Source organism: Salvelinus sp. IW2-2015, linkage group LG3, assembly GCF_002910315.2.
Source record: "Salvelinus sp. IW2-2015 linkage group LG3, ASM291031v2, whole genome shotgun sequence".
Taxonomy (NCBI): Eukaryota; Metazoa; Chordata; class Actinopteri; order Salmoniformes; family Salmonidae; genus Salvelinus; species Salvelinus sp. IW2-2015.
The window spans coordinates 577,950-602,028 of NC_036840.1; the positions used below are offsets into that span (position 1 = coordinate 577,950).

At 45.0% G+C, this 24,079-nt stretch overlaps 2 protein-coding genes across 3 annotated transcripts; both read right to left on the reverse strand.

Annotated features, from left to right (window-relative positions):
- Window positions 1–4,141: 4,141 nt before the first annotated feature.
- On the reverse strand, window positions 4,142–17,979 carry ttll1 (tubulin tyrosine ligase-like family, member 1). The gene is made up of 11 exons (XM_024013000.3): window positions 17,682–17,979; window positions 17,242–17,368; window positions 16,589–16,797; window positions 16,147–16,327; window positions 13,699–13,836; window positions 12,472–12,580; window positions 12,239–12,319; window positions 12,080–12,142; window positions 11,824–11,910; window positions 10,576–10,739; window positions 4,142–5,975 (listed from the first exon to the last, which is right to left on the reverse strand). Exons 1-11 carry the CDS (start codon window positions 17,722–17,724, stop codon window positions 5,843–5,845), a joined length of 1,335 nt encoding a protein of 444 aa, XP_023868768.1. The 5' UTR covers window positions 17,725–17,979; the 3' UTR covers window positions 4,142–5,842.
- Window positions 17,980–19,654: 1,675 nt separating this feature from the next.
- On the reverse strand, window positions 19,655–23,346 carry LOC111981654 (malonyl-CoA-acyl carrier protein transacylase, mitochondrial). Of its 2 annotated transcripts, none has more exons than XM_070449743.1 (5): window positions 22,714–23,346; window positions 22,391–22,478; window positions 22,072–22,277; window positions 21,736–21,873; window positions 19,655–21,438 (listed from the first exon to the last, which is right to left on the reverse strand). In XM_070449743.1, exons 1-5 carry the CDS (start codon window positions 23,206–23,208, stop codon window positions 21,166–21,168), a joined length of 1,200 nt encoding a protein of 399 aa, XP_070305844.1. In that variant the 5' UTR covers window positions 23,209–23,346; the 3' UTR covers window positions 19,655–21,165. The 2 variants fall into 2 exon arrangements, with proteins under 2 accessions (XP_070305844.1, XP_023868804.1); XM_024013036.3 differs by having other exon boundaries at window positions 22,072–22,289.
- Between the last annotated feature and the right edge of the window lie 733 nt (window positions 23,347–24,079).

Here is a 24,079-nt window from a genome sequence, read left to right on the forward strand (position 1 = left end):
AGCAACAGGAGCCGCAGCATCAACGCACCCACCATCTTTTCCGGTATGCAAAATAGAAAACCTTCAAAATAATAGTTGAAATTTCAAGAACCGCAAACAAAATTAATATATGGCCACTGATATTGTTTAGAAAACGGCAGCCCTGCCACTTGTTTTGGTATACAGCTGAGAGATGGGGAAATGTAATCCCTCTCAAATTCAGAGTGCTCTGACACAGTCCGTGTTAGGTGTGGGAATCTGTCTAATGCACACAGGTGACCCCCAAAAAATAGAGATTTACACAAATTCCCCATTGTTTAATTGGATTTATTACATGCAGACATTTGAGGCACCAGGAATTATTTATACATTTAAAAACCAAAAACATTGCATGTTATAATTCCTATATTCAGTACATGTATATAGAAAAATATAATTGCAGCTACCTGTATGCAACAAAGAATGAGGGTAAAAGGATGACATGAAATGCATAACCAAATAGTGTAAAAAGTACATCAAAATACGTTATTTTAATGTAACAGTGTATATTTCATTGTGTACTAAAACCATCTGTAAGACGAAGGCAGCAGCACCATATTAGTATATATAAAACATGGTACAGTCTTCTATACAAAAAAGCCCACGTCATTAAAGGCAAAACCTAATGGTGACTGTTAAAGTGATAATTCACCCAAATTACAAAATTACATAATGGTTTCCTTTGGGTGAACTATCCCTTTAACAACTCTGGGGACCACAGTGAGGTGGGGTGGGATGTATGGTAAGACATGAATAAAAATACTCTATGGATTATTACATCATGTTAGTTTAAGAGGCCCATCGGACAAATTATTTTGCCACTATACCCACCATATAGTGCTGATCCGTCTTCTGAACCGTCGTCTGAACCGGAACCCCAACAGATGCTAGCCAGCTAACTAGCTTGTAGTCAGCTAGCGGCCATCAGCCACCTCTAGCACGGACAACTCTCGCCAGTCTGCACAGCGCGACTCAAACCAGAGCAATTCGGACTTATTTTTCTCCATATCTCAGGATTCCTACCGCAAGCTCTGAACGTTTTTTTCCCCCACCTGGATCACCGCAGCTAGCTAGCTGCTATTCGAGTGGCCACTCCTGGCTAACGTCACTGTCCCGAAGCAATAACCAATTAGCCTGGTGCTAGCCTTGCTAGGCCCATCTCCCAGCTAGTCAAAGAGGTCCACCAGCCACTACTTGGGCTACAATACCTCTTTTTGCCAACTGGCTCATTACGACTGGACCACCGACGTGATTCGCCCAATGGGGTTTTTCTCAACTGGCTCCGCCGTCGTTTCGTCCCGAAATCCCATCCGCTAGCATGCTAGCCGCGGCCTGCTAGCTGTCCAGAGCACATCGGCCTGCTAGCTGTCCAGAGCACATCGGACTGTTAGCTTAAGAGGCCCACCGGACAAATTCTTTGGCCACTATACCTATTCTGCCAATTGGCCTGGTTTACTACACGGAGCCCTGCTGATCCGTCTGCCGATGTAATAGCACGAGGGGGCCACAACACACTTTCTTTCGTCGCGACGTCCCTCCAAGGCCCTTCTGTTAGCTTGCTAGCCCCGGCCCGCAAGCTGCCTGAAGCCACTCACTGAACTCCTATGATCACTCGGCTACGCATGCCTCTCGCTAACGTCAATATGCCTTGTCCATTGATGTTTTGGTTAGTATTTACTGCCTTATTTCACTGTAAAGCCTCTAACCCTGCTCAATACGCCTTATTTAACACTTTAGTTCCACCTACCACACATGCGGTGACATCACCTGGTTTAAATGATATTTCTATTGACAATATCTCTTTCATCGTCACTCTAGGCACAGGTTTACCCTCACTGTATCCAAATCCTACCATATCTTTGTCTGTACATTATGCCTTGAATCTATTCTACCGTGCCCAGAAATCTGCTCCTTTTACTCTCTGTTCTGAACGTACTAGACAACCAGTTATTTTAGCCTTTAGCCGTACCCTTATCCTACTCCTCCTCTGGTAATTTGGAAGTTAATACAGGCCCTGCAGTGCCTAGCTCCACTCCCATTCACCAAGCGCTATCATTTGCTGACTTCTGTAACCGTAAAAGCCTTGGTTTCATGCATGTTAACATTAGAAGCCTCCTCAAGTTTGTTTTAATCACTGCCTTAGCACACTCTGCCAACCCGGATGTCCTAGCCGTGTCTGAATCCTGGCTCAGGAAGACCACCAAAACCCCTGAAATTTCCATCCCTAACTATAACATTTTCCAACAAGATAGAACTGCCAAAGGGGACGGTGTTGCAATCTACTGCTGTCTAACTATCCAGGTCTGTACCCAAACAATTCGAGCTTCTACATTTAAAAATCCACCTTTCCAGAAACAAGTCTCTCACCGTTGCCGCTTACTATAGACCACCCTCTGCCCCCGGCTGTGCCCTGGACACCATATGTGAACTGATTGCCTCCCATCTATCTTCAGAGCTAGTGCTGCTAGGTGACCTAAACTGGGACATGCTTAACACCCCGGCCATCCTACAATCTAAGCTTGATGCCCTCAATCTCTCACAAATTATCAATGAACCCACCAGGTACAACCCCAAATCCGTAAACACGAGCACCCGAATAGCCCCCGTGATATGCAACTTTTCAGGGAAGTCAGGAACAAATATACACAGGCAGTTAGGAAAGCTACGGCTAGCTTTTTCAAGCAGAAATTTACATCCTGTAGCACAAACTCAAAAAAGTTCTGGGACACTATAAAGTCCATGGAGAATAAGAGCACCTTCTCCCAGCTGCCCACTGCACTGAGGCTAGGAAACACTGTCACCACCGATAAATCCACTATAATTGAGAATTTCAATAAGCATTTTTCAACGGCTGGCCATGCTTTCCACCTGGCTACCCCTACCCCGGTCAACAGCCCTGCACTCCCCACGGCAACTCGCCCAAGCCTTCCCCATTTCTCCTTCACCCAAATCCAGATAGCTGATGTTCTTAAAGAACTGGACCCCTACAAATCAGCCGGGCTAGACAATCTGGACCCTCTCTTTTTAAAATGATCTGCTGAAATTGTTGCAACCCCTATTACTAGCCTGTTCAACCTCTCTTTCGTATCGTCTGAGATTCCCAAAGATTGGAAATTGCCGCGGTCATCCCCCTCTTCAAAGGGGGAGACACTCTAGACCCAAATTGCTGCAGACCTATATCTATCCTACCCTGCCTTTCTAAGGTCTTCGGAAGCCAAGTCAACAAACAGATTACCGACCACTTCGTATCCCACCGTACCTTCTCCGCTATGCAATCTGGTTTCAGAGCTGGTCATGGGTGCACCACAGCCACGCTCAAGGTCCTAAACGATATCATAACCGCCATCGATAAGATACATTACTGTACAGCTGTATTCATTGACCTGGCAAAGGCTTTCGACTCTGTCAATCACCACATGCTTATTGGCAGACTCAACAGCCTTGGTTTCTCAAATGTTTGCCTTGCCTGGTTCACCAACTACTTCTCTGATAGAGTTCAGTGTGTCAAATCGGAGGGCCTGTTTGTATGACTCCTTGCAGTCGATATGGGGTGCCACAGGGTTCAATTCTTGGGCCGACTCTCTTCTCTGTATACATCAATGATGTCGCTCTCGCTGCTGGTGATTCTCTGATCCACCTCTAGCAGCAACGACACCATTCTGTATACTTCTGGCCCTTCTTTGACACTGTGTTAACTAACCTCCAGACGAGCTTCAATGCCATACAACACTCCTTCCGTGCCTCCAACTGCTCTTAAATGCAAGTAAAACTAAGTGCATGCTCTAAACCGATCACTGCCCGCCCGTCCAGCATCACTACTCTGGACGGTTCTGACTTAGAATATGTGGACAACTACAAATACTAGGTGTCTGGCTAGACTGTAAACTCCCTTCCAGACTCACATTAAGCATCTACAATCCAAAATTACACATCAGAATCAGCTTCCTATTTCGCAACAAAGCATCCTTCACCATGCTGCCAAACATACCCTCGTAAAACTGACCATCCTACCGATCCTCGACTTCGGCGATTTCATCTATAAAATAGCCTCCAACACTCTACTCAACAAATTGATGCAGTTTATCACAGTGCCATCCGTTTTGTCACCAAAGCCCATATATTACCCACCACTGTGACCTGTATTACTCTGCGTTGGCTGGCTATCGCTTCATACTCGTCGCCAAACCCATTGGCTCCAGGTCATCTACAAGTCTCTGCTAGGTAAAGCCCCGCCTTATCTCAGCTCACTGGTCACCATAGCAGCACCCACCCGTAGCACGCGCTCCAGCAGGTATATCTCACTGGTCACCCCCAAAGCCAATTCCTCCTTTGGCCGCTTCTCCTTCCAGTTCTCTGCTGCCAATGACTGGAACGAACTGCAAAAATCTCTGAAGCTGGAGACTCTTACCTCCCTCACTAGCTTTAAGCACCAGCTGTCAGAGCAGCTCACATATCACTGCACCTGTACATAGCTCATCTGTAATTAGCCCATCCAATCAACCTCATCCCCATCCTGTATTTATTTATTTAGCTCCTTTGCACCCCAGTATCTCTACTTGCACATTCATCCTCTGTACATCCTACCATTCCAGTGTTTAATTGCTATTTTGTAATTGCTTCGCCACCATGGCCTATTTAAATAAAGGTGACATTTTTTTTTCTTTCACTTTCACACAATCAGAATGGTTCAGTCTGTTATAGCTCAGTAGCCACTTCAGCTTTAGTTTCTTGTATGCCAACCGCTCGAGGTGACCACACACTGTAACCAGAATGGGATTATCTTAAACACACAAGCAGACCAAGGGTGTGCTGGTCAGTGTCTCAAATGGCACCCTATTCCCTATATAGTGCACTACTTTTAACCAGGGCCCATAGGTAATAGGGTGCCCTTTGGGACGCAACCCTGGTTTCGAGGTCACCCCTCCAAGGTCACACCACAGGAAAATATATGTTGGCATGGCAATGTCATCCACAACACAAAATGAAAGGTATTTCAACGTTTGAAGAGCTGACCTCATCACTTTATATCCAGATATTTAACTGTGAAAGCATTTCTTTATCCCAACGGTGAACTTATGAGTAACAACTCAAAAGTAAAGTTGTATAACCAAACATTGAACAAGTCTCTCAGTTTTGTAAAAGTAATTCCAATACATTGACTGTCCTATGCATACTGTAGTCTTATACACTTTATAGCCTACTCCAGTGGCTTGAAAAGCAAACGCTTCAAAGCTCACTTTCCAGTCTTACTTTTGTTTGATGTTAGCATTGTCCATTACACTATGTTTTATACAGTCAACAAATAGCAAATGCTTTTCGGGTCATGCATTTCAAAATAAAGTGGTGACCTGTCGGTTTTCAGACATGAACAGAATAATTACACACGTCAATGTGTCTTAACCTAGCAAATATTCTGCTTGAAAACATCAAAAACATTAAAGTCAGACAATTCCACAACAATATATGTAAACATTATTCAATGCATTGATGAAATCCTCTAACAGTCATCTGAGAATGTCCCTTTCCCATTGCTATATAAAAGGTTGATAAATGCTATTATTTAGTGTATTATACAGAGCTTCTGCTAAACGTGAGTGTGTGTGACCCTTTCTTTACTGACACACACAAGTGCCCTTGCTTGTGATACATGTCAGGGTCCTCAGAGCTTACTGGGTCCTCTCCCTCCCTCCCTGTCATCCTTCCATCCCTCTGTCTGGGTTGTCCCTTGCCCCCGACCCCCTTTCCCCCATGAATGACACAGGAAGCGCAACGAGAGGTCAGTGAAGGGACAGTGAGGCACAGTGAGGCGTTGGACATTACCACCTCACTTCCAGGTGGCGGCAGCTGGGCGAGGCCCGGTGCCCACCTTCGCCGTTCCCTTAGACCCCAGCGACTGGCCTGAGCGACTCCGTAGGTCACGTTCTGCATTCTCGCTCAGCGCCTGCTCCTCGTCATACCTGAGGAAGGGAGAGATAGAGGGAGGGAGGCAGGGAGAGAGAGAGAGGCAGGGACGGAGGGGAAGACAGAGAGAGGCAGGGTGGGAGAGAGTGGTGAGAGAGAGAGACAAAGGCAGGAAGGGAGGGGAAGAGACAGAGAGAGACAGAGAATAGAGAGAGGGAGTACTCTTAGAAAAAAGGCTTCCAAAAGGGTTCTTTGGCTGCCCCCATAGGAGAACCCTTTTTGATTCCAGGTAGAACCTTTTTTGGTTCCAGGTAGAACTCTTTTGTGTTCCAAGGGTTCTTCAAAGGGTTCTCCTATGTGGATAGCCGAAGAACAGTTTTAGGTCCTAGATATCACCTTTTTTTCTAAGAGTGTATGTGTAAGACAGAGTACTGGAAAGAGCTACAGTGGGGTACGAAATTATTGACACCCTTGATAAAGATGAGCAAAAATAGAGATCTTTGGCCACGCATACCAGTGGTGGGTTTGGCATCGAAATGAGAATGCATGAGCAGAAAAGAACCCAGTACCTACTGTAAAGTTTGGTGGTGTATCTTACGGGGCTATTTTGCTTCCACTGGTCATGGGGTCCTTGTTAAAGTCAACGGCATCATGAACTTTACCTAGTATCAGGATATTATTGACAAAAACCTGGTTGCCTCTGCCAGGAAGCTGAAACTTGGCCGCATGTGGAACTTCCAGCAATACAATAACCCCAAGCACACTTTAAAATCCACAAAGAAATGGTTAATTGGCTCCAAAATCAAAAGTAGAAACCTATTGAAAAGCTGTGGTTTGAATTGACCATACAAACGCTTCACACCGCGTGGCCGCTGCTACTCTAACCTGGTGGTKCCAGCGCGCACGACCCACGTGGAGTTCCAGGTCTCAGGCAGCCTCTGGAACTGCCGATCTGCGGCCAACAAGGCAGAGTTCATCTCAGCCTATGCTTCCCTCCAGTCCCTCGACTTCTTGGCACTGACGGAAACATGGATTACCAKTGATAACACTGCTACTCCTACTGCTCTCTCCTCGTCTGCCCACGTGTTCTCGCACACCCCGAGAGCTTCTGGTCAGCGGGGTGGTGGCACTGGATCCTTCATCTCTCCCAAGTGGACATTTTCTCTTTCTCCCCTGACCCATCTGGCTATCGCCTCCTTTGAATTCCATGCTGTCACAGTTACCAGCCCTTTCAAGCTTAACATCCTTATCAATTATTCCCCTCCAGGTTCCCTTGGAGAGTTCATCAATGAGCTTGACGCCCTGATAAGTTCCTTTCCTGAGGATGGCTCACCTCTCACAGTTCTTGGGTGACTTTAACCTCCCCACGTCACCTTTGACTCATTCCTCTCTGCCTCCTTCTTTCCACTCCTCTCCTCTTTGACCTCACCCTCTCACCTTCCCCCCTACTCACAAGGCAGGCAATAGCCTTGACCTCATCTTTACTAGATGCTGTTCTTCCACTACTCTCATTGCAACTCCCCTCCAAGTCTCCGACCACTACCTTGTATCCTTTTCCCTCCGCTCTCATCCAACACTTCCCACACTGCCCCTACTCGGATGGTATCGCGCCGTCCCAACCTTCGCTCTCTTCTCCCCGCTACTCTCTCCTCTTCCATCCTATCACTCTTCCCTCTGCTCAAACCTTCTCCAACCTTTCTCCTGATTCTGCCTCCTCAACCCTCCTCTCCTCCTTTCTGCATCCTTTGACTCTCTATGTCCCCTATCCTCCAGGCCGGCTCGGTCCTCCCCTCCTGCTCCGTGGCTCGACGACTCATTGCGAGCTCACAGAACAGGGCTCCGGGCAGCCGAGCGGAAATGGAGGAAAACTCGCCTCCCTGCGGACCTGGCATCCTTTCACTCCCTCCTCTCTACATTCTTCCTCTTCTGTCTCTGCTGCTAAAGCCAATTTCTACCACTCTAATTCCAAGCATCTGCCTCTAACCCTAGGAAGCTCTTTGCCACCTTCTCTCCCTCCTGAATTCCTCCCCCCCTCCTCCCCCCTCCTCCTCTCTGCGGATTGACTTCGTCAACCATTTTGAAAAGAAGGTCGACGACATCCGATCCTCGTTTGCTAAGTCAAACGACACCGCTGGTTCTGCTCACACTGCCCTACCCTGTGCTTTGACCTCTTTCTCCCTCTCTCTCCAGATGAAATCTCGCGTCTTGTGACGGCCGGCCGCCCAACAACCTGCCGCTGACCCTATCCCCTCCTCTCTTCTCCAGACCATTTCCGGACCTTCTCCCTTACCTCACCTCGCTCATCAACTCATCCTTTGACCGCTGGCTACGTCCCTTCCGTCTTCAAGAGAGCGAGAGTTGCACCCCTTCTGAAAAAACCTACACTCGATCCCTCCGATGTCAATAACTACAGACCAGTATCCCTTCTTTCTTTTCTCTCCAAAACTCTTGAACGTGCCGTCCTTGGCCAGCTCTCCTGCTATCTCTCTCAGAATGACCTTCTTGATCCAAATCAGTCAGGTTTCAAGACTAGTCATTCAACTGAGACTGCTCTTCTCTGTGTCACGGAGGCGCTCCGCACTGCTAAAGCTAACTCTCTCTCTCTGCTCTCATCTTCTAGACCTATCGGCTGCCTTTGATACTGTGAACCATCAGATCCCCTCCCACCCTTCTCGAGTTGGGCATCTCCGGCGCGGCCCACGCTTGGATTGCGTCCACCTGACAGGTCGCTCCTACCAGGTGGCGTGGCGAGAATCTGTCTCCGCACCACGTGCTCTCCCACTGGTGTCCCCCAGGGCTCTGTTCTAGCCTCTCCTATTCTCGCTATACACCAAGTCACTTGGCTCTGTCATATCCTCACATGGTCTCTCCTATCATTGCTATGCAGACGACACACAATTAATCTTCTCCTTTCCCCCTCTGATAACCAGGTGGTGAATCGCATCTCTGCATGTCTGGCAGACATATCAGTGTGGATGACGGATCACACCCTCAAGCTGAACCTCGGCAAGACGGAGCTGCTCTTCCTCCCGGGAAGGACTGCCCGTTCCATGATCTCGCCATCACGGTTGACAACTCCATTGTGTCCTCCTCCCAGAGTGCTAAGAACCTTGGCGTGATCCTGGACAACACCCTGTCGTTCTCAACTAACATCAAGGCGGTGACCCTTCCTGTAGGTTCATGCTCTACAACATTCGCAGAGTACGACCCTGCCTCACGCAGGAAGCGGCGCAGGTCCTAATCCAGGCACTTGTCATCTCCCGTCTGGATTACTGCAACTCGCTGTGTGCGTGGGCTCCCTGCCTGTGCCATTAAACCCCTACAACTCATCCAGAACGCCGCAGCCCGTCTGGTGTTCAACTTTCCCAAGTTCTCCTCACGTCACCCCGCTCCTCGCTCTCCCACTGGCTTCCAGTTGAAGCTCGCATCGCCTACAAGACCAGGTGCTTGCCTACGGAGCTGTGAGGGAACGGCACCTCCGTACCTTCAGGCTCTGATCAGGCCCTACACCCAAACAAGGCACTGCGTTCATCCACCTCTGGCCTGCTCGCCTCCCACCTCTGAGGAAGTACAGTTCCCGCTCAGCCCAGTCAAAAACTGTTCGCTGCTCTGGCACCCCAATGGTGGAACAAACTCCCTCACGACGCCAGGTCAGCGGAGTCAATCACCACCTTCCGGAGACACCTGAAACCCCACCTCTTTAAGGAATACCTAGGATAGGATAAAGTAATCCTTCTAACCCCCCCCCCCCCCCCCCCCTTAAAAGAGTTAGATGCACTATTGTAAAGTGGTTGTTCCACTGGATATTCATAAGGTGAATGCACCAATTTGTAAGTCGCTCTGGATAAGAGCGTCTGCTAAATGACTTAAATGTAAATGTAAATGTAATTGAAGAGGGCAGTCTATAAGCGCAGACGAAGTATATCAAGGATCTGGAAGGATTCTGTCAGTGGAGGCTGCTGAGGGGAGGACGGCTCATAATAACGCCTGGAACAGAATAAATGGAAACCATGTGTTTGATGGTTTTGATACCACTTCACTCATTCTGCTCCAGCCATTATCAAGAGCCCGTTCTCCCCAATTATAGTGCCACCAACCTCCTGTGGATTCTGTATGTAGGAATGGTCTAAGATCCCTCCCAAAGTGTTATCCAACTCATAAAATAAGTAAGGATGCCGGATATAGGAAGTATAAAGACAATATAGTGATAACGTCACAACAAAAATGTACCTCTGAGGTAAAAGGCTGTGTGCAACAATGACTAGAAGCTGCTATGCGGTGAATCGTAGATGGCTTGTTTCAGTTCATCTGATCCTGAATCAGTTCACGGTTATAGGTATTTTCTCTAACCGTTAATCCTGGCTTGATGGACCAATAGTTCCAAAACGGCAAACCCTGCCCATCTGGCACTCCAGTATTTTTTTTTTTTTTACAAATAGTGTTGTTTTTTTACCCTGGGCCACGTTCCGTAGTCAAACGTTGTCAAATGTTGCAGATATAAATGCCATGATTAGATCCGACTTGATTCCATATTCTACATGTCAGAGAAGCATAGCATAATTCTATCTAAATATTCTGAAACGCTGCGTCCTGCTGAACACGCCACAGGCCTGTTTTCTCCCTCAAGCGCTGTGATAGGAGGGGGCTGTCACTCACAGGACTTGGTAGTTGCCCAGGGCCTCTCGGGGTGGGCTGCGGTTCCAGCGGCAGTCGGGAATGTCCCCGTTGGGTGTGACGATGTTGAGAATGTCATTGATCAGATTGTACTTCAGGATCCGGTCGTTAGCTGTGCTGGAGGTAAGCGACGGAGAAGCGTTAACCTGGAGGACAAACGCGGAATAGACACACGCACGCACGCACGCACGCACGCACGCACGCACGCACGCACACACACACACACACACACACACCTGTCTCTTATACACATCTAGATGTGTATAAGAGACAGCACACACACACACACACACACACACGCAAGAGAGCACAGGTCAGGATAAGCATTAGTCATTATGTACACACGGGCCAGCATGGAAAGTTCTGTCCTGAGTATGAGTAGAGTACAAAGTACTGGAGACTAGTAACAGGCAGGAATGACCTCACTATTTCACTGTTTTCATTTCCTATCGGTCCCCATAGGAACTGGGAGCTGCTTATCAGGCAGGAAATGTACCACACGGACAATGTATTAGCAGAAACGGTGGGTGTGGGTTGTAAATATACTGGCACACAGACACCCACATGGACAACTAAGAGAGAGAAAAAGAGAGACCAATCGCAGAAAGACACACACACACACACACACACACACACACACACACCTTTATTTAACTAGGCAAGTCAGTTAAGAACAAATTCTTATTTTCAATGACGGCCTAGGAACAGTGGGTTAACTGCCTGTTCAGGGGCAGAACGACAGATTTTTACCTTGTCAGCTTGGGGACTTGAACTTGCAACCTTTCGGTTACTAGTCCAACGCTCATAACAACAGACAATTGTTTCATTGTGCCATTCCTAAATCCTAAAAACATACATAACTGCTGGTGAACCAGAGTACTGTTTGTTTTCTGTACATTGCCTTGAGCAGGTTTAAGTCAAACACACTTCAAACACACACACATATACAAACACCCACACACACACACACACACACAAACACACACACATATACAAACACCCACACACAGAGAGAAAAGTCAACCCTAAGGATATTAAACTTGCCAGAGAAAGGAACGCAGCACTGGTTTCACTTCACAAACAATGCAGAACAAAGAAAACATTTTGACACAAGCTCATCTTAGCAGGAACTAGAATTAGTGAGTAAAACTATAGTATGTTCACAATAAGAGAGACATAATTTTTGCCTATGTCATGTAATTACAGTGTGTGTGTGGGTGGGCGCCTCACCTCAATAAGCCATGGCTTCAGCTTGTCATCGATGATGATGTCATATCCATAACACTCAAAGCAATGTTTATCATTGTTCATGACGGGCTGTGAAGAGAGAGAGAGAGGGAGAGGGAGAGGGAGTGTTTAGAGGGAAAAAGGAAGTTAGTGTGTTGAGTGTGTGGGACAGGAGTGAAAAAGGGAAGAGCAGCTGCAACACAGCAGYGATAAAATGGGGAACATGTTTTTGTTTCAGTATGTGTGTGTGACCACTCACAGCGACAGCCTTTAGGGACTGCACCATGATCCAGTGGATCTGGTCAAACAGTCGGCTGGTCACCTCCTTCCCCCTGGTGCTCTCCAGGTACAGACGCAGGTTNGCCTTTAGGGACTGCACCATGATCCAGTGGATCTGGTCAAACAGTCGGCTGGTCACCTCCTTCCCCCTGGTGCTCTCCAGGTACAGACGCAGGTTGCTGACCGTCCACTTCCCACCGTGGACATGGTTATAGTCATCCTGCAACGTGTATAGATGTATTGTACACATGTAGAAATATATACACATAGAAACTCATATATTTATGTAGGAGCCATTTCTGCCTGCTTTAGGCCCACTTAGTGTGTTGTGTATATGTTATCTGTCTTGACAACACACACACACACACTTACCCCATGTCTCTGAATGGCCACATTGGTCAGATGCACAAACATGTTGTCCAGTTCACTAGTGCTGGGGGTGTACTTCACTGTGCAAAACCGGCAGAAACCCAGTTTATACCTGGAAGCAACACAAAGGTCCAAATGGACCAAATTGTCAAATACTGATCTGATCAAATGCTGAAGTTATCATTTATCCTAGCAATATCCTTTATTAATGTTATACAGAATTTGGAAGACTCATTTGCGACCAAGCTTTAACTTCCTGACTGATGTTTTGAGATGTTGCTTCAATATATCCACATACTTTCCCTCCTCATGATGCCATCTATTTTGTGAAGTGCACCAGTCCCTCCTGCAGCAAAGCACCCCACAACATGATGCTGCCACCCCCGTGCTTCACGATTGGGATGGTGTTCTTCGGCTTGCAATCCTCCCATTTTTCCTCCAAACATAACGATGGTCATTATGGCCAAACAGTTCTATTTTTGTTTCATCAGACCAGAGGACATTTCTCCATGTGCAGTTGCAAACCGTAGTCTGGCTTTTTTGTGGTGGTTTTGGAGCAGTAGCTTCTTCCTTGCTGAGCGGCCTTTCAGGTTATGTCGATATAGGACTTGTTTTACTGTGGATATAGATACTTTTGTACCTGTTTCCTCCAGCATCTTCACAAGGTCCTTTGCTGTTGTTCTGGGATTGATTTGCACTTTCGCACCTAAGTACGTTCATCTCTAGGAGACAGAACGCGTCTCCTTCCTGAGCGGTATGACGGCTTCGTGGTCCCATGGTGTTCATTCTTGCGTACTATTGTGTGTACAGATGAACGTGGTACCTTCAGGCGTTTTTATATTGCTTCCAAGGATGAACCAGACTTTTTTTCTGAGGTCTTGGCTGGTTTCTTTTGATTTTCCCATGATGTCAAGCAAAGAGGCACTGAGTTTGAAGGTAGGCGTTGAAATACATCCACAGGTACACCTTTTTCATAATTACAGAATTATGAAAAAGTATATGCATACTGCACTGTTTATAATGATGTATTTGCATTACATGTAACAGACTGTCTATGTTTCTGTTAGTATAGGGACAATTAAGTTATTATNACTGTCTATGTTTCTGTTAGTATAGGGACAATTAAGTTATTATCTATRTATTACCTATCACCTATCCAGTCATTTCAGAGCGGTAGGACTTGAGGGAAATGAAACCYGGRTGTAGYRTTTAGGTTAATCATAAACCTACATGTAACACTTGAGAGGTCGATAGGTGGTAACCAACACATAGAGACGCAGGTCAAACTTCTTGCCTCCGATCAGCAGTGGGTTGTCGATGTACAGAGAGATGACATAGGCCTCCTTGCCACTTGAGYCCGCTACAAACCTWGCAAAAACAAAGGAWACAGAGCATCAGTCATTTATCTATGGACAACTCATCTARGGACAARGSTGTTGAGAACAGCAGATTCAAGAGTAGTGGGGTAATACTACCTGTATGACTATGCAAATGCAAGCAAACACTCACCGTTGGCAGTTACACACAGGACATGTTTATCAGTAGTTAGTATAGGTGTGTGTGTGTGTGTGTGTGTGTGTTGTGTGTGTGTGTGGTGTGTTGTGTGTGTGTTGTGTGTGTGTGTGTGTGTGTTGTGTGTGTGTGTGTGTTGTTGTGTGGTGTGTGTGTATATACAGTGAAGTCGGAAGTTTACATACACTTAGGTTGGAGTCATTAAAACTCGTTTTTCAACCACTCCACAAATTTCTTGTTAACAAACTATAGTTTTGGCAAGTCGTTAGGAATTACTTTGTGCATGACATGTAATTATTCCAACAATTGTTTAAGACAGATTATTTCACTTATAATTCACTGTATCACAATTCCAGTTGGTCAAAGTTTACATACACTAAGTTGACTCTGCTTTTAAACAGCTTGGAAAATTCCAGAAAATTATGTTATTGATTAGAAGCTTCTGATAGGCGAATTGCCATAATTTGAGTCAATTGGAGGTGTATCTGTGGATGTATTTCAAGGCCTTCCTTCAAACTCAGTGCCTCTTTGCTTGACATCATGGGAAAATCAAAAGAAACCAGCCAAGACCTCAGAAAAAAAATTGTAGACCTCCACAAGTCTGGTTCATCCTTGGGAGCAATATAAAAACGCCTGAAGGTACCACATTAATCTGTACAAACAATAGTACATAAATATTGTACGGCGTGCGTACTGGCGGTAGAGAAGTCAGGCGCAGGAGAGCAAAGACTGTGTTCCAACGGCGCAGTTTCATGATAAAAATCACTGTGAACAAAATACAATAATCATAATGGGACAAAACCCCAGACATAACGTGCACAAGCACTTACAAAAAACAATACCGGACAATGACATGTGGGGAACAGAGGGTTAAATACACAACATGTAATTGATGGGKTTGAAACCAGGTGTGTGGGAAGACAAGACAAAACAAATGGAAAATTAAAGGTGGATCGGCGATGGCTAGAAAACCGGTGACGTTGACCTCCGAACGTCGCCCGAACAAGGAGAGGGACCGACTTCGGAGGAAGTCGTGACAAGTATAAACACCATGGGACCACGCAGCCGTCATACCGCTCAGGAAGGAGACGCATTCTGTCTCCTAGAGATGAACGTACTTAGGTGAGAAAAGTGCAAATCAATCCCAGAACAACAGCAAAGTACCTTGTGAAGATGCTGGAGGAAACAGGTACAAAAGTATCTATATCCACAGTAAAACAAGTCCTATATCGACATAACCTGAAAATTCGCTCAGCATGGAAGAAGCTTTTGCTCCAAAACCACCACAAAAAAGCCAGACTACGGTTTGCAACTGCACATGGAGAAATGTCCTCTGGTCTGATGAAACAAAAATAGAACTGTTTGGCCATAATGACCATCGTTATATTTGGAGGAAAAAGGGAAGGATTGCAAGCCGAAGAACACCATCCCAACCGTGAAGCACGGGGGTGGCAGCATCATGTTGTGGGGGTGCTTTGCTGCAGGAGGGACTGGTGCACTTCACAAAATAGATGGCATCATGAGGATGGAAAAGTATGTGGATATATTGAGGCAACATCTCAAGACATCAGTCAGGAAGTTAAAGCTTGGTCGCAAATGAGTCTTCCAAATGCACAATGACCCCAAGCATACTTCCAAAATGGCTTAAGGACAACAAAGCCAAGGTATTGGAGTGGCCATCACAAAGCCCTGACCTCAATCCCATAGAAAATTTGTGGGCAGAACTGAAAAAGCGTGTGCGAGCAGGGAGGCCGACAAACCTGACTCAGTTACACCAGCTCTGTCAGGAGGAATGGGCCAAAATTCACCCAACTTAATTTGGGAAGCTTGTGGAAGGCTAGCCGAAACATTTGACACAAGTAAAACAGTTTAAAGGCAATGCTACAAAATACTAATTGAGTGTATGTAAACTTCTGACCCACTGGGAATGTGATGAAATAAATAAAATCTGAAATAAATAATTCTCTCTACTATTATTCTGACATTTCACATTKTTAAAATAAAGTGGTGATCCTAACTGACCTAAGATAGGGCATTTTTACAAGGATTAAATGTCAGGAGTTTTGAAAACCTGAGTTTAAATGTATTTGGCTAAGGTGTATGTAAACTTCCGACTTCAGCTGTATGTATGTGTGGGTGTGGTTGTGGGTGTGTGTCAGCACTCACGTGGAGGTACGGCTGTCTCGGGACCACTTCTTGATCTGGGAAAGTTTGTTGATGAGGAAAATGCCTTTTCCCTGAGCCTTCCCACACGGCTTCATTATCCACGTGCTGGAGGGACTCTTCCGGAATTCCTCCACAAACAGATTATAATCCGCTGGAAGCATGAACGTCACCGGCACAAAGTCTGGGACACAACCAGAGAGGGAGTTAGGGAGTATAAAAACGCAGAGAAATATGAAAGGACAGTATTGATGACATTTGTTTAACAGCACAAAATAATGAGTGAGTTTAGCTGTTATAGCCCAAGAKKCCGAAAAAGGGACACTTCTAYTCAGAGCCCCTTGTAGCAGGTGCAATTGAAATTTAAATGTATCTTACATCCACATTTATTTACATATACTGTAAGTAAGCAGTGTGCGTGTACGGGAAAGCTCATAACTAACACCTAAATAAAGGTATTTCCCGTTTTCGTCTTTCTCGGCCAGCGGGCTTCCCTCCTTCTCCATATCTTTACGGTAGCGRTTGATGTTCTTGATCATCAGGTCCTTCCTGGTCAGCTCGTAGTGGTTGGGGAAGTGGTTGACCATCTGCTCGTCCYAGAGACGGTAACCCGTGTCCACACTGAACACGTTCCGGATGGTCTGGACGCTCATCCTATAGGGAGGCATAGACGGATCATAAACAGGGTTTCCCCAAGGCTGATGGAGATTCGCGGGGGTAGTCAGTCAGGGATTGGATTTTTGTGATTAATCAGGAATTTCTGTTTTTCTGAACGACATTATCTGTTATTTACAGTTACACATCATTGCAATTTGTCTAATTTACCACTGAACCAATATCTTTATGTATTTATTTGTACTGTTTTTTATGTTGTCCTGGGCTGTGTTCAGTAGGCACAAATAAAATAATTTTTTTTAAAAAGATGAGCGTTTTTATTGGACAAGACCAAGTAGTAATGACTGTTTCAAAGCATTCTTCTCTCCTGATCAGTGCCCACTGAACACGACCCTGATCTCTGTATGTGCTACACTGGCATTCATAAGCACCCACTGTGTATTGTCACTCAGAGAAAGCTCCATAGCTCCAATGACAGCCTACCAGTAGAAGTTCCAGTCCTCGCTCTCTGTGACCTGAGTCCATCCTCTCTTCTCAAAGTTGTTGATGAGTACGGATTTCTCAATGTCGGTCACCCATTTCACCTTATTAGCCATGGTTCCTCCTCTCTCTCTCTCTCTCTCTCTCTCTCACACACACACACACACACACACACACCAATGCAAGCACAAACACACATGCAAAGATGAGCTTAGCACGTGTAATAAACATAGGTATAACTAACGTTAATAGTCTATTGTTTTGCCCATGATGAGCCACTGCTGTTAGCTATCTCGCAAAAACACTGAATTAATGTGCTATATTCACAACTGTCTTTTGGTAGCATTTTGGTGTACTGTAAAGCATTGGACACAATCGCGTTATGTCAGCTAGCTAAGTATCTATGTATCCTTCCACACCAAATAACAGTTTTAGCTAGCTACCTGGAAATCGATCTTCTAATCTTCTTGTCAGACAACCTGTCATCAGTCCCAGCTAGCTGGATCCACCCTGCCTGAGACACCTGCAAAGCAGAATGATTTTCATCCAATCGTGATGTCTGGTTCAATCGCCTTCAAGGGGAATTTAATGCAAATTATAAAGGAGAAATCCTCAATTTATTGACTTCACCCATGTAACGTTAATCTGCTAAAAGGGTGGATGCTAGTTATCTCTTATCATGATTTATTGATCCATCCCAGTCAGCTGGAGGATGAATACCGTGCTCTTCCGGGTGAATAACCAGGCAACCGACGACGCGTCGAACTGTCAAATATTCCTCGCTCGTTTCACCTCAGGGTTGGGCTAAATGCACATGGTCCAATTTTTTGCATGCAAGGACATTTTTCGCCTCGTGTTGCCCTCTAGTGGTTGTTGAGAGAAACACACCTCAAGGATCTTCCTGGTGTAACTGCCATAGGCGTGGCTGTTGAATTGATAATTGTGGCAGTTACCTGAAAACAACAGATTAAAGGACGCTGCTGTAAGTAGGAACATTTTAAACAACTGTGAAATGTTCAAAACATTTTTTATATTCACGATATTGTTCTATAATGCCCCTATTATTTGCTTTACAGGGCGGCGTCTACTTTAATCTACAAAATAGGTACGTTTTACATGTTTTGTTATTCTACAATGCACCTGTTCCTTTGTTGTCAGACAAGGAACATTGTGTAGACAGATATTGACTGCAGTACTGCTCTTCCATAGATGTGAAACTCGATGACAATATCATTGTTTAAATATTTTACATTGAAATAGGGCAAATTATACTCTATTTTTTGCTTGTGTGATCTTCAAATCGACCTAATATTTGTTTGGTGAAGAGGATGACATCACCTTGTTTTGACAAACCCCTATCAAACATTACTATCCACAAATAATATTGTTATGATTTGATCATGTTGTAGAGCTAAGGCATATATGATGTTATTAGCAATAATACTATTATTAATTTAATAGTTAAATAATTCATAGTATCTTTATTACATATATTTTACATTATTGTATTTATTTCTATTTGCCAATTATTTTAAAGCAAGACTAATTACAAATCCATCCTTTCATTGGATTGGTTTTAGACATTACATTTGTAAAGACATTATGTATTATTACAAAATCAAATGTATATTTTAAGATGACAAAACAAGGAAGCAATTGTTTTGTGATGGTAGCCGTTTGGTTGATTTGAGTAATGGAAATCCACCATTTGCATTGCGACTACCTCTCCAACAGCACGGGAGCAGAGGGACAGAACAGTTTAGGGACAGGTGAGCAGAGCCAGGGGTGTGTTCAACACTAAACTCTCTTGTGTTTCACATCGAGATTCCTAGTAAAAACTGACGTGACATGCACTAATGTAGGTCACACACACGTGTGTTTATTTATGTGTCGCGCACGGCACACACTGTATCTTGAAACCTCATTGAGCCCATCCTGTGCAGTGAATCCTGAAGATGACATCATTTCAGGATGAGGAAAGTTTGTGTGCACTGACCTGAATAATCTCCCCGGCAACACACTTCTGGTCACATGACTCAATATTTACACAGGTAGATAATTATGGGCGTTAAAGTTATGACCATAGTCACACACACAGCTAGGTGCAATAACTCACCTGTTAACACACACAAAAAAACTGTTGTCCTGACATAGCTTCCACATAATTTAGGAGTGCAACACACTGAAACTCATGACATGCGTGTGGCAAACTCTTTTCTTTTTTCAGAAAACAAAATGGTGGAGCACGGAAGAGAGCGATGCCGTGCCATTTCCATCAGGGCTGGACCTAGTGAGGTGGACAACGTCACCCTGTCTGATGTGAATCTCAGGTAGAGGCTACGTCACTCTAGTCCTGACCTGTTGATCAGTTTACACAGACGATACGAGATAAGAAATTGTTACATTTTACTCAAACTCTCTCATAAATCAAATCCAATTTTATTGGTCACATACACATATTTAGCTGATGTTATCTCTTATAATGATGTCATAACAGACATTCAAAGGCAGTATTTGAACCCTCATTTCCTCCTCCATTGAAGTAGTCACTAATCTGGCATTTTGGGCGAAAGCAAAATGGTTGAAAGTGGACACTTTGTTGCTACACAATCACTGATTACCTCAAGGAATAAAGAACACATTTCTAATGTTTCGTGAACATAATTTCTGTCCGTCCCTCCTTTAGGATCCATGCCTGGGCTGCCCGGACTACAGGTTGTCAGCTGGCAGAGATGGGTGACAGACTGGACCGTGAATGGGCAGAGAGACACTCTAATCAGTGGCCTGTGCCACAAACTCTCCATGTGACAAGTCCTGCCCATGCCCTGACTAGAAGCATCCACAGGTGAGAGGGCTCAAAGACCAGGATCTATTGTGCCAAACAACTAGTAAATCAGTGCTTATTTTGCACATAAGAAATATTTAACACGCGATAAATGAAAATAATATGGTTAACAAAGATTTCATGTAATTCATTATCAGGGGGATACAAGGACAGATTTGGGGAGTGAAAAGTTTGCCCGGTGTGGCCAAAGCCTGTTTGGACTCTGCTGTCCACAGGCAGGCTACACAGAGAGCAGAGGCTTGGGTAAGAGCCACCAGCATATTACGTATACCTACAGTATCTACTTCCCTCACATCTCATGTGCATTGGGGGTAGGGGATAAGTCTCTTACTACTACTCATGTGTTGTCCCTTGCCCCTACACAGGTTTCCAGTATTCAACCTGCTAACTGCCTTGGTTGGGCCAAAGCAACGCTTGCCACTGTGGCACTGGTGGCCACGGCAACCATTTGCACTGCATTGTGGAAGGAGTAGAAAGGCTAACCGTTGCACTGAGGGCCTCGGCTGGACTTCTGGCTACAATGTTTTGTGTTGGACAATTTCCTAATTGAGTGAGATCTTTAAACAATTTTTACTATAGACTTTAAGAAAAAGGAAATACCGTGTGTTATTGAATTGATTGTGCTGGATCACAGTTTTTAGTCTTATCAACTAATGCATGTTTTAAAGACTGTTGCTGGTCTGCAGTCTTTTCTATGAAGATTGGGCCTGTTACTGGTTAAACATTTAATTGCTACAACTATCTTATGTAGCTTATTACACCATTAAAAGGAAGCTGGATTTTTTTTTTTTTAAGACTTGAGAAAAAAATTAAACTTGAGAAAAACCAAACTGACTTGACTCTCATAAATACCAGGTATTTATTAATTGGTGCAAGGTCACTTGAATGAGTTCATTTGGACAGAGTAATTTCTGTCACAATGAAGGAAGTATACTGTAGGTAATGTATGTGTGTCAATGTCTTTAGTACTGGAAGGATACTGTCAATGGGTGTATACTGTACAGTATGTAGACTGTACTGTATTGATACGAGTCTCTTCACAAATCCATGAGTCCCGTCTTACTACTCAGACCATAATCCTCTCAGTCATCGTGGGTGGTGACGTCCACGTGTGTGTAGCTCTTGTAGGCCTTCATGTTGCACTTCTGCAGCGTGGCCCCCAGCTTCTTCCCGGGGCCCACCTCGTAGGTGTGGGGGAAGCTCTGACCCTGGGTCCTCTCGAACACCTCGTGGAGGGTCTGCTCCCACTTCACTGGCGACACTAGCTGCTTGACCAGCTGCCTGCACACGTGGCCCTCATGCATGTAGCGCTTGGCGTCCACGTTGGAGTACACGTTGATCTCGGGCCGACGTACCTAAGTTGGGATGGGTAGAGAGACGGGTTTGGTAAAGGATTTTCCCACTCCTTTACATTTATTTAGGCATTTATGGAGGGAAACTGTAAATGTTTTTAACCAGAATTATACAATTGACAATCTGTCTGTGGTCCATGTTAGGAATCAAATCTCGTAAACTCCACCATACTTCAACCAACACGACTGGAGATATTCTATACTTGACGTATGTTGTATATTGTAACGTCCTGGCTGCACAGTACATTGACCAACTGGAAATTGAAAATATATTATTGACTGATTGATGAAGTTCCGTACCTCCACCTGTCTGAGGACGTCTCTCAGGGGCTCGGTGGCAGACTCCATCAGTGCCGTGTGGAAAGCCCCACTCACCGGGAGTGGCCGCGCACGCAGGAAGTGAAGTTTCCTTGAGTTCTGTTGTAGGAAGTTCAGTGCCTGAGGGAGGGAGGACAGGAGGAACTGTCTGACTCATTCCCAATGTCAATTCCACCCCTAGCTCCTTCCCCATTTAGGTATATCTATAGCCTGCTTGACTCTGATCTCAAATAAATGTGAGGTACGTAAAGCCAGGATGTTGTGGCCCAAGAGAGTGACCCAACTTCAAAGAATAATGACTCCCCATCCATCCACTACCTCTTTGTGGCCGGCGATGACTCTCCCGTCGGGGAAAAGGTAGTTGGCCACACTGCAGACAGGCTCCTTGATGCCCAGGCTAAGGCAGTGCTCCCTGGCCTGCAAACAGGCATGTTTGTACTTAGCCTGGGGCCGTCCCATTACCGACAGCATGCCGCTAGGGATCAGCTCTGACGCGTTCTGCATGGCCTCTGCCCGCACCTTCACTGCATACAGGGCTGTAGGATGAAAGACAAAAAAAACTATGGCGACTTAGAATTGTTTACCATCCGTTCATAATTAAGTATAGCACAGCATTGGATAGACTATTGAGGCTCACCTTCTGCGAAATCCATGGCACCAGAAAACACCAGGGCTGCAAACTCTCCCACACTAAATCCTGCAGCAGCCACACAATTCTCAATGGCCTTGAGATGGATGAGGTCGCATATGATGACAAGATGTGCGATGAGAGTTTTGTTTGTAGAGAAATACAATAATATTATTGGTATAAAACATCAGGGTGTCTTAGGCTGTATAGTTAAACATATATTTAATGTATAATTTGCCATTAAATGCACACTTGTAACTATTTAAATAACATGCAACTCACAGCATCGGCTCATACGCGGCTACAGACATGGCAACTACTATGTGGCTTACCGCTGGATTTTCGTGGTTCAGCCTCTCCACAGCTGCCAGTGATGTGACAAACACGGCGGGCTGACAGTGGACTGTCTTCATCAATTCTTCCTCTGGTCCATCTAGGCACAGAGACAGCAAGTCGTAGCCCAGTATCTTCTGCGCGACGCCAAACATGTCCTTCACATTTCTGTATTTCAGAAGCCTGCGACCCATACCCACGAACTGACTCCCCTGCCCGGGGAAGAGCAGCACAGAACACTCGCTCGGTTTCTTTTTGGGTCTCCGTTGCTCTTCCTCCTTGGGCTCATTCTCCAGGAGTTGGTCTTTGGTCTCGGGTGATGCTTGTGTCCCGTTCTGTGAGCCATGCTGATGGGGGTTGTTTGACACTTTCCTGCACAAGAAGGGAAATGACCTAAGCTCCGTTATTGAGGGTATCCTCATCATGTTGAGGAGACTGGCGCCTCTCTTGTTGACTGATAAACGTTTTCGCAGGACAACGACATTAATGTTCATAGTATTGCCACATGCAATCTCTAAATTTGGTGTCCACCGAAGCGGTTCGTAGGTTTATATAAATTCACGGAACTCATATTATACACTCCGCGGGACTATCATTTGGCGCCGGGCGCAGCCAGATTGTTTAGGAGTGGAAAGTCGCGTTCAATTGACGTAGAACGACGGTCAGTGTTTGGGCATTTTGCAGATTCACAAGAAATCACACAAAAACATCACAAGACGTCAAAAATACTCATATTGAAATAGCAATCTTTAGTTAGAAATATTGCAAGTGATTGTTTGAATATTTTCGCCATTGCTTGGTAGGCCCATTTACCTACACAAACAAATATGTTACATTTCTGTAGGCTTTCAAAAAACCGAGGTAAAGACAGTTTCAGGTTGGATATTCGACCGATATTCGCCTGTAGTTTTCCTTACGTTCACCAACAGCAGTTAGGGACCGTCAACAGTAACAAATCAAGTTTTTAAAACTCCAATAGCTATTTAACCATTACTAACACTTTCAAAACTGGTTCTAGCTAACCCGATGGCATAGACATTAGTTTGTCCATTTTCATCTCACAAGATTCTACATGAATTTTTCAAAATGTAAAATTTCAATAGCTCCTTGGTCATGTGACTTGGTGACTTCAAACAAGGTTCAGAATGTCCACTGACTACCCTTCTATATTGCACACCCTTTAGTTTATCCATTTTCATCTCACATGATTTTACATTAATTTTTCAAAATGTAAAATTTCAATAGCTCCTTGGTCATGTGACCTAGTGACTTCAAACATGGTGCCGAATGTACCCTTCTATATTGCATGCTCTTGTTTGTGTACTGTAAAATCATGCGGTGTAACATACATTTTTCATAGTTTTA

Bases quoted from the DNA above. Each gene is read 5' to 3' on its own strand.
- LOC111981654 (XM_024013036.3), bottom strand. From the start codon at position 23,208: ATGAACATTAATGTCGTTGTCCTGCGAAAACGTTTATCAGTCAACAAG. The intron at 22,290-22,390 runs GTGAGCCTCAAT...TTCATCCTACAG, and splicing joins TGCCATGGATTTCGCAGAAG to CCCTGTATGCAGTGAAGGTG. The intron at 21,439-21,735 runs GTACGGAACTTC...ATCCCAACTTAG, and splicing joins ACGTCCTCAGACAGGTGGAG to GTACGTCGGCCCGAGATCAA.